This window comes from Numida meleagris, chromosome 12 (assembly GCF_002078875.1).
Source record: "Numida meleagris isolate 19003 breed g44 Domestic line chromosome 12, NumMel1.0, whole genome shotgun sequence".
In the NCBI taxonomy this organism is placed as follows: Eukaryota; Metazoa; Chordata; class Aves; order Galliformes; family Numididae; genus Numida; species Numida meleagris.
In genome coordinates, this window is record NC_034420.1 from 15,575,538 (window position 1) to 15,586,259 (window position 10,722).

General features: G+C 45.6%; 1 protein-coding gene and 1 long non-coding RNA gene across 2 annotated transcripts; one reads left to right on the top strand and one right to left on the bottom strand.

Moving 5' to 3' along the window:
* Nucleotides 251–1,114, bottom strand: LOC110405203. Its single transcript, XR_002442723.1, has 2 exons — nt 1,028–1,114; nt 251–553 (listed from the first exon to the last, which is right to left on the bottom strand). It is a non-coding gene; the product is annotated as an uncharacterized LOC110405203 (long non-coding RNA).
* On the top strand, nt 1,105–7,270 carry C12H5orf15 (chromosome 12 C5orf15 homolog). Its single transcript, XM_021410290.1, has 3 exons — nt 1,105–1,260; nt 4,464–5,062; nt 5,681–7,270. The coding sequence occupies exons 1-3, from the start codon at nt 1,161–1,163 to the stop codon at nt 5,810–5,812; spliced, it is 831 nt and encodes a 276-aa protein (XP_021265965.1). The 5' UTR covers nt 1,105–1,160; the 3' UTR covers nt 5,813–7,270.

A 10,722-nucleotide genomic window follows, 5' to 3' on the forward strand; every position in this document is an offset into this window, starting at 1 on the left:
AATTGGTGAAAGCAACAATTATTTCCTGGGATAAAGCTAGTCAATTTTCATTAAAACTTTTTCTTTTTGCATATGTAAGCAATCGGGGTAGGTGGTGCAGATAGCAGGAGGCTGCATGCAGTGGGATGTGTTCCATGGGGCAATTGCAACGTCTTGCAAAGCATGAGAAGCTCAGCCTCAGTGACAGCCAGCAAATTGTGCAACGCTTGCTGCCTTCTCTTACTGCAGGATAGCCCAGAGGACTTCTAAGTATTATTTCAAATATTTAATGCAACACTTTCGGAGGAAGTGGTCTTCGAGATTTTATCGAAACAAGTCACGTGCAATCACTCCGTTGGCAGATGGTCAAAGCTCATTCATGGTCCTAGATCTTGTGCGTGTCCCATGCTCTCTCTGTGTCTCCAGAAGCGTTTGGGCTCCTTCTGCTTGATTTTCCCATTTTTGGTGCATCTGTATTTTGAGGTTTGCTCTCCCATGACCAGCCTGAGCTTCAGCTGGGGCACAGATTGCCCTTCTTGGGGTGGGAAGCATAAACCACTCTTCTTTGTTAGACCTTGTTTTGTGAGACCACAATCAGTTCTGTTGGAAGGGACCTTCTGAGATCTCCTAGTCCAACGGCCTGGGCGCTTCAGGGATAACAGAACTAATGGAGGGCATTATTAAAATGCCTCTTGAAAAACTTGTCAGGCTTGGGGCATCAACCACCATCTGGCATGGCTGTCATTGGGGATAATGGCGTACAGTTATTCCCTCATATTAAAGTCTACAAATCTAGTTAGCATTCCTGGCGGTAGCGCTTAGCACACATCCCAGCCAGGCATCGCGGTGGCATACTGCTTCCCAGGGCAGCGGCTGTGCGGAGCCTGTGCCCTGACGCCAGCCTCCAGCTGAGGGAAGGGCCACCCTCTTCCTGCGGGGGTTGGTGGCGTTTCCGCCTCCCTGGGCTCTGCCATTACCCCCCGCACCCGCCCCGCAGCGACCGCCCGACAGCAGCAGGACCGCGCTCCGCAAAGCGCCTGCGCGTCACCTCTCGCCTTCCGCCCAAGCACATGCGCGTTGGCTTCACCTCCGGTGCGCATGCCTTCTTTCCTGCGCATGCGCGCCGCGCTCCCGGCGCCGGGGGCGGTGCTCTCGCCACGTCTGTGGGAGTGTCCGAGAAGATGGCGGCCGCCGGTGAAGGGCGCTCCGCGGCGGGCCGCGCGCTCTGCCTCGTCCTTCTGTGCGGCTGGGCTCTGGCGGCCCGCGGCCTGCAGGCCTCCGGTGAGCTCGGCGGGGGGTGGGCGGGCTCCGGCGGCTGTGTGGGGGCGAGGCGGCGCTGAGGGCGCTCCCCGGCTGTGGTCTTTTTAACATTTTTTTCATCGGGTTCGTTTTCAGCGCGTTTCGGAATAAAAATCGGCCCGGTCCCCTCCGAAACGCCGGGAGCGGGGCCCGCCGCCGTGCCGCGCTGTGATCCTTCTTTTATTGCTTTCGTGATTTTTGTTTTTCGATGTGAGTGCTTAGTGCGTGAGGCGCTATGTTTTGTACGCGTTAATCCAGTCTGTGTCTGGTTCTAGCGCTGTCTGCTGTTCTTAATACGTAGCTTGCTCCGAAAGCAGTGCCTCCCATTTATTTCCATGGAAACGACCACAGATACAAGGAGCACAGTAACACAGTTTGATAGGCCACGTTCTCAGCCGGGAAACGCAATTCTTCAATGCAGTCCCCACCGTTAGCTGTGCGTTTTCATCAGTAATGAACAAGGGCCTGCATGTGGTGCTGATACAAATCTGCACCAATGCAGGTGACTGCTTTTGCCACTGTTGAGATGCCCCACCCGCCCCTCACGGTGCTCACACCCTCTGCTTCGTCTCCGGAAACGTTCATCAGGCATCAGTGAATGTCCGTGGGTGGGGAGCTTCGACCTTTGCTGCCCTACCACCACCATCTGCCTCTGATGTCTTGGGCTGACATCATAAAATAGGAGGCGTCACCTTTGGAGCAGCACTCGTAAAGTTTACATTATTCTGCTGTTGATCCTTAGTTAAGTCTCTTGAAGCCACAGGCCAGCTTTACCAATAAGAGGTATGCGTTTCAAAGGCAGTGAGTTACTGTTTGTTTTAGGTGGGCTGCTGCTTGGGCGGTGAAGAGAACATCTGAAGGACGGAACTGAGCCGCTCTGCATCTGCGGTGCCTTTCCTGCCCCAGGGCTGCACTTGGTGTCACAGCTGCTCTGCCTGCCTCATGGGTGGGGAATAATGGAGGAGGTGGCTCAGGGTGTGGAGCAGAAACCTATACGGAAACAAAGAGCTTTTAATGCCAGAAGTAACCTTGCTTTCTAAAAAGTAAATTTCTCTGGAAGGGAGTTTCATCCCTGCCAGATATTTTTGTAAGTAATGTTTGATAGTTCATCTGTCACCACTGTTAAACATGAATATCTGTTTCCAAAGATGAGGCATCTCTGGAGGCCAGACACCATGTCTAATGTCATCTGACAGTGTTGCATAACTGCAAAGAGTGCAGCTACCGATTATAATGCCAAATAGTTTTGAGTAGATATCATTGGTCAGTACTGGTTTCAGTGCTAAGCTTGCTGCTCCTGTTAAAGAATCAAAACTTTTCAGGAACAAGAGGAAGTTATTCCTTCTCGCTTGGATGTGGTCAGAACAGGTGTAGAAAATAAAGCAGCATTCCTTGCTTTGCTGATCAGGTCCTTAATAATGTGTATTTTTCAATTTGATGCAAGTGACCTTCCAAAGAGCTAACTGAATGTGACTATATCTAGGCTCTGACATCACAGTCCGGAGATGTGTAGGTGTTACTAGGCAGTTGTTGACATGTCCTTCCCATGGGAAAGTTAGAGAGAATTTGTGTCTGCTTCCCTCCTGCCCTTCCTTCTCGATGAGCACTCAGATAAGAAATGTTTATGAACTGCTCTCTTTATTTCCCCATCTAAGGAAAGCAGCAGCTTTTGGAGAAAGACAGATGTTCATCAGAATTACTGAGTTCAAAAATGGGAGTAGGATATTTGCAGAGAGATATTCCTTTTCTGAATGAGAGACAAATAGTAAATAATTTGTGTCCAGTGTATTTTTGTGCCTCTGGGAAGTTTTAAATTGAGTAAAGAAATAACACTGACTTGTCTGTTAAAAGCAATTAGCTGTAAATATGAGACTTACCCCACAGCTGCCTTATATTTATTTCCACGTGTGCAATTAGCTGGCTTGACTGCTGAGAAGGAGATAAGAGTTCCATAAGCTCTTCCTCTGCAAGAACTGAACAGTTAATGTTGATATTCTAGTTTGGACTAGTAATTTCTTTAACAGTGACAAGTGTTTTAAATGTGAAGCAGCTGATTTGAAGCTTAAGCAGAGAGAAACCATCACATCTCGTTCACGTGGGATGAGTGAGTCTTCTCTGTTCTATGGTTGATTAAAGGGTAATTCATGCTAGAGAAAGGTACCATGCAAACAAGAAGTGTTGTAACCAATCCTCTGTAAATATATGTGTTACATGAATAACGTGATTCAGTATCCCCTGAATAATATTTTACTTATGAGTAACTTGACACAAGCAGTTGGCACAGTGCTTCATTTCCAGAATCTGTAACTTTCCAGTGAGCCAGGGAGCACCTTGGGAGCGCTTAATGGAAGTATTGTTGGGCTTTATTTAAATGAAGTTTGACATGCCAAAAATACCAGGCAAGTGTGGTTCTCCTATTAAGAGGCCTGCTGAAATTCTAAAATGTGTTCTTCATTTTTTTAGGTGCCTCTTCGGTTTGAATCTGGGAGTTTATAGGTAGCCATCTTTTAATTATAAAATAAAAAAAAATAAAAAAAGAAAATAGAAAAGAGCAAACATTTCAGGTTTCCAGCATGTTACTTCCTGATTCAAATCTTCCTGGTGATGAACGACTGTGGTTCCAGGGAAAATAGTGACCACGTGGTCAGATCTGTGCAAATTCCTTAGGAGGAAGCTTTTCACTCAGAGGTGGTGATGCACTGGAACAGGTTGCCCAGGGAGGTTGTGGATGCCCCATCCCTGCAGGCATTCAAGGCCAGGCTGGACGTGGCTCTGGGCAGCCTGGTCTAGTGGTTGGCGACCCTGCACTCAGCAGGGGGGTTGAAACTCGATGATCTTTGAGGTCCTTCTCAACCCAGGCCATTCTAAGATTCTATGAAATCTACAAGGGGAGCGAAGACACATCTCTGACCTTCTAAGTCTGGGAAATAAGCGTGCTGAATCTGGCACACACATCTAGTAAGCGTGTGCTCTCAGGTTATAGTTCTTGTCTCACTGAAGACTTCTCTTTTGAAGTTGCTAAAGTACAGGATTGTGTATTTCTGCGTATGAATTTGAAAAGGTTTGTGGTATGAAGTATATCCTGCCTGTCCTAAGATTTCTTGTCTGTGCCTGCAGTCGTTTCCATTTATAGTTGAAGTTAGTGCCTTGTGCTTAATATTGACTGTTTCTCATCCCTTTCTCAGGTTCTGTGAGAGCAGAGATGGTTCAAAATATTTCTTCTGGAAATGAGAACGAAACACTAAGCAGCTCCCATAATTTGACAGACAGCTGGCAGAGTATAACCCCAACAAAAAAAGGGACAAGCCCAACAACAGCTAAAATCAGTTCTGTGACCGCAGGAAAACCATCTACAGCAAAAGATGATTCTCCACCATCTGTTGTTTCTCGTGTGGTGACTGCTAGTCCTGTATCTCAGATGGATGTTGATGCTTCTGAAGATACTAAAATTGAGGAGGAGGATCTCCTAACAGATCTGAAAGACGCACTGAATAGTTCACCACCCATAGAAAAAGAAATTCTGGATTCAGATGGAGATGACTATGATACTTTTGAAATGACATCGAATTCCAGGTACAACCCAGACCTCCTCGAAATGCCTGAAGATGATGACTCTGACACCATTAATAACTACAATGAGGAGATCAAGTCACTGGATGAAAAGATAAAATACGTTTCTGTCTCAGGGTTGGAAGAAGAAGAAGACAGCCATTTCTTTTTTCATCTGGTTGTAGTTGCCTTCTTAGTAGCTGTTGTTTATGTCACCTATCACAATAAGAGGAAGGTAAGTGTGCTTTGAAGTGTTGAGAGAAATGACTTGAGGATTTAAAACCAAGTTGCGTTGCCTTCTAAACTTTTTTTAGAGGAGGAGCTTAGCTTTTTGGAAAACGAAATCTTTGACCACTTAGCTTAGTTGAGCCACTAATGCGCAGATCATTACTGTCGTTTTTATCTGTATCATGAAAATGAGTTTGAATCATGCGTTTTAGATTGGAAAATTAAATGATAGCATTGCTAATCAGTTCATGTTGAACGCTGCTAGTGTATATTACTGTGCTCCAGCCATGAGAGCTGAGCAAAGTAGCATGAAGGTGATTTTGGAATTGCACAGGATTATAACAGTGTATGTGTTAGCGCTGATGCTACACACCTGTCTGTACTGAAGGAATTATGGGCTGGGGGCTGTGTTTTTGCCAAACTGCAACTGAATTTGTCAGCAGCTGACTTGATGGCAAGGGTGCTGTGAAAATGTCTGACTACTCGTGCTATGTTTTATGGCAGCAGTAGCATCGTTGCCAGGATAACTGGATAGAGCTGTGGTACGAGCACAATTGGTAAGCTGCCTATCAAAACCAAAATGCTTCTCCGTACCATGATGTAAATGGGCTTCTTTTTCTTTCAGATCTTCTTATTGGTCCAGAGCCGAAGATGGAGGGATGGCCTGTGCTCCAGAACAGTAGAATATCATCGTTTAGATCAAAACGTTAACGAAGCAATGCCTTCTCTGAAAATAACTAATGACTACGTATTTTGAAAGCACTGTGATTTGAGTTTGCTGAACTTATCACTCTTTGCCTGCCTAGTCATGTAATGATATTCAGGTATTCTAACCATGCCACTTGTACTGAAGTGAGAGGTAGTCTCTCTGACCTGGCTGTTTTTGAGATTAAATCTCATGCAGGATCAAGGGCACAACGCATCTGTTTGCTACTTTGGTCAGATTTTAGATCAGCTATAAAGATACATTTTAATAATTAGTGCTGTTTCCATTCGTTAAGCTTCTTCATTTCTGCCTGGAGCAGTCTTAATACCAATCAAAAAAAAAAAAAGGCATATAATATTTTAGGTCTAATAAATGAACGAGTTTGGCATCACTAAATCAAATTAATATCTCTTTGCTAATCACTTATATGGCTCATAAATCCTGCTATATTGCAAACTTAAAATATAATTACTTTTTCCCGTGCTCAAATTCTGATGCTGCAGATCTCTCACCTTGTCTTCTTTGGTTCTGTTTTTGCTTTGCACAGCTCGATCCTATTCTAAGCAGAATAGCCAGCATGACAGCTTCATAATTTCCATATGTGTTCATGCAGCGAATCATTTAAAAATAATTATGTAGAAAGCATTTCATTTCAGACGTTACGTACTGCCTATTTCTTCCAAACGTTCATGGGCTGTGAGAAGGTGTGCAGCTTCCTGACTGTCCACTTTTTTTTCCTCGAATGATATTTACGACTATTCCATTTACTTTGGAAATTAATGAATGGAAAACGAGCCTCGTCGAATAAACTTCACTAAACGTAGGGGTAGTTGACAGGCTGCCAATGCAGCAAAGCCTTCTGTTGAATTTTAAATACGTTGGGGAAGAGGTGTGTGGATTGGTCTGTTATCAACAGGAGCGGCCTGAGAGAGTAAGAACACTTTATTTTGTTGTTATTCTGACCCAGGTAACAGGCAGATGAAGTAGCAGTGTGTGGGACTGCCGCTCTGCGGACAGCAACTCCGCTATTCACACGGCAGTGTAAAGCAAGTTACCGGCACGGTAGGGTGGTGGTTTGTTTCATTTAAAACCTTGTCTTTTCTACTCCCATTATTTATGTTTTCATGAGTTGTAAAATATAAAATCGTAGTTTTCTGTACATTCTGTTTGTGATTTCGTTTTCAAACTGATAAATATGTAAATAATGACAGAGCGGAACCCCGGAATTAATGACTTGGTATTCAAGTAGTGATGTACCATGTTGGGAAAAAAAAAAAAAATCAAAAATGTCCAGCTGTGGGAGGAATCCAAAGGCATCGTGCTGCCTTAGCAGTGAAGTGCGAAAAATCCTAAATCCTGCTGTTAAATGCTTTGTTTTCATAACCACAAGAAAGTAAAGCACAAACGAAATACTCCCAAACTCTTTTCTTGCAGTAATTTTTATCGTATTTGGACTTGTATCACTTAGTATTTTGAATAAGGTTTTTAAAATAAATGACAGTAATAAGCTTGTGGGTTTTTTATTTTACCTCTTTCACTGCTTTTATACAGTGCCTTGGGATAAAGAGCTTGCTTCAACTTGGGATTGCACAGCCTATTCAGAATCATAGTTTGTTGCTGGTGACATCTGCTCTGTGTCGGGGAAGCTGTGTTCCTTCCAACAAACCCACTCCTTTGAATAAAAAATAACACTTCTGCTGGAGGAAGCAGTGCACAGCGACCAGCCAGATTGCATTTGGTGAACTCCTCAGGGAAAACTGCCACAGGCCTGATCTCGAGTCAGTTACCAAACCTGCTCCGTTGCAGTTTGCTTTGCTGCCGTCACCGTGCTCTTCTGTGACCATACTTGTCCCACAGCTTTGGTGCTCGCTGGTTGCACCGGGCTGTATTTAGCCCACTTGGGCTGTGCTGCTCAAGTGAATACATTCTCTTTTGTAATGGCCTTTTCTCTGTCTTCGCTGACCGTGCTTGTGCACATGGTGCCCTTTGTGGAGAAAATCTCATCCAGCTTTTTGCACATGCCATTCATCTCAGTGCAGAAGTCTTTTGTTTGGGTGGCTGATAGAGATGGTGAAGTTGTGGCTCTCAGGTGCATTTTGTAGCACAGTGCAGCTAACCCCCAAATACTTCAGATGAAGAGCTGCTCTTTGCTTGCTCTAGCTACTTTGCACATTCTCTTTGTCTCACAAGTAAAAGAAAATTTTCTTTTAAATACGCATTTTATTGAATACGGCTCTTGACCAATGATACTGGAGGAAACTGTTGTGAGTGGTTTGAAATTCACAGGAAATGAACGTTCATCTGAAATCCTTGAAGTTCTTCAAACAGGGAGCTTCGCTTGGGGATCGCCTGAACACGGTCACTGCTGGGATGCTGGTGTGTTCCGAGTGCTTGAGGCTCCACGGGGCTGGGCCCAAGAGTGAGGCTTACTCATCTGTGATCACACCGGAGCAGGAAGTTGGTGGCTGCATCTAAGCTAATCAATCAATTGAAATAATGATGGTGGTGGAATATCACTGCTTTTAACATCTGAGTTCTGGGGGTGTCCTCTCTGTCAGCTAGTGTAATGGGAGGCTGCAGTGCCACTGAACACTGGAACTCTTTTTTTCCAAGGAAATCTTTTCATTCACTATAGCCCTTGGAACGTTGCCTGTGCAGGAGAAGCACCTTGATAAATTGACCTGGGTGGCTTGATATGCTGCTTCCTAATAGCACCAATAAAAGGGGAAGGGTTTCAGATGATCCAATTTCAGAAGGACTCCGCTAGCACCAGGAGAGCGGGGCATATGTCATCCCTAGTGCAATAAAAGAGCCATTTGCTGATGAGGTAATCAGGGCTGCACTGCTACTTTTTAATTTCTTTAATTGAATTTGCTTGTGGAAAATGAAGAGCGGGCAATGAAAAATTCATAAGGTGCTGAGATCAAATAGAGGAAAAAGCAAACAGATTTGTGTCAGATCCTACCAACAAGAAACATCTGATGAATTCCTTTGCTGAAGAAAGGAAACTTCCTCGCGTTGAGGTGAATTACGACTAACATCAGGATTCTGATAAAAGGAATAAAATCTCAGCGAAAAGCTTTCTGACTCAACTTCTCCAGATGCAAGTGGAGGCTCTGTTGATGTAGGTTCTCGTTAGCTGGGTTTTATGAAATGGAGAAAGTAACGAGCGGGATTGTTTAAACAAACGATACATTTCACTTTTACTATCCAGGAAATCAGGTGTTTTAAAATATTGATAGCTTAATTTTCACATAGCACCGGCTCATATTATTCAGCGAAGTCAACTGTCCCCGGCTGCTGCTTTGCTGCGTGCAGGGGAGCAGAGCAAGGTTGATCAGAGCTGGGTGCTTTGAGTTGCAGGAAATGCATTTGCAGCGTGGGGATGGAAGATGGGGGATTCCTTCAGTGCTACAAAAGCAGCGGAAAGGGAAAAGGGGTTTGGGCTTGGATTGTCACGCAGAGCGTGAGGAGAGGAGCAGCGAGCGCTCTTCAGCTGTAACTCGGAAAGCTTCGCCGAGTTCCCAAAAAGGGAACGGACGATTCCGGTACGGCTCTAGGCCGGTGTAGACAAAACGCTGGGCGGGGATTCTCAAAGCAGTGGCCGATTTAGGAAACCTGCGGTGATAAACCACGGCTGAGAGCAATCAGGAGGGGAGCGCTGCGGGGGGTGGGGCCCTGAGCACCTGCACCACGAGGGGGGAGGGGGCTGCCCGTGCCCGTGCCCGTGCCCGTGCCCGTGCCCGTGCCCGTGCCCGTCTGTCCGTCCGTCCGTCCGTCCCCACACCGCGTGCCCCTGCTCCCGAAGGTAAGTGCGCGTTCCCAGGCCGGAGAAGAGTTTCTCGTTCACTTTTAATCCTTCTTCCTGGTTTGATTTTTAGCCACCCTGGGACGCTGAGCTGCCTTACTGTGCAGCCAGACCAGAGGCAGAGCTGGCTCGAGGCAAGCAACCGGAGCTTTCAGGGCAGAGATGGGATGTTTGTCTTGCAAGCAGCAAACTGTTAATTTGGCTGCTTTTAAAGCTGTAATCAAGCTATCTCATAAAGCCAGCCCCCAAACGAGCATTTTACGTGTTAGAGTCCGTTTGAGTGACTGCTGGCTGAGGTCTCAGCACGATGGTGATTTTTGTTGCTGCAGGGCCGGGCTGGCTGGATGCTTTGGGCTTTCTTTTGTTTCGAGGTTGTTTCTTGTGTTCTAGGAGGGAAATCCTCGCGCAGGAGGTTTGGGCTGCCGCCTTAGTGGTCCCAAAATGTCACAGCTCGGTCCTGCGGCTTCCCAAGCCCGATCCAGAGCTGCGTTCTGCATTCCTGTGGTGTGAGGGGCTTTGTGGGCGTGCTGAACCGTCGTGCAAGGCCCACAGAGCAGTAATCCTCGGGCCATAGATCCGAGCACCACAGAGCAGCAGCGCTAATAGCGTCGTTCTCGTGCCTTTTCTTCTGCAGTCACGTTCTTTGAGGAGACGCAGTGCTTTTAGTTTAAGCTTTTCAGATGCAGAGCATGCCAGTGTCCTCAGCACCAGAAATGGCTGATAGCAGAACTTCGCAGCTTCGCTGTTTGCAGTAGAACTAATTAGAAAGAGAATAACGAAATCTTTTCTGTAATTGGTCTTTAAATCATTATCAAAATCATTTAGTGATCTCCTTAAACTTATTTTTAATTACAAGGTCTGTTACCTTGTTAAGTTATTAACACTGAAAATCACTTAATCTCGGCGATTTCCTCTCCTTATTAAAATGAAAATACAAAGGTCATGTTATCCTCATTGAGGTGCACTCATTATTAAATATTAAATGAAATAACTCCATACGAAGCTGCAAACAGTGTTGAAAGGTGTGTAAGGAAGCAGGCGGGATATGAGCTGGAGGCCGGGCTCACAGATGGGCTGAAATAGTATTTCAAATCTAGATGCCATGAACTGGGGGGGCCTCCCAGATTTGCTGGTGACAGAACTTCAGAATGAG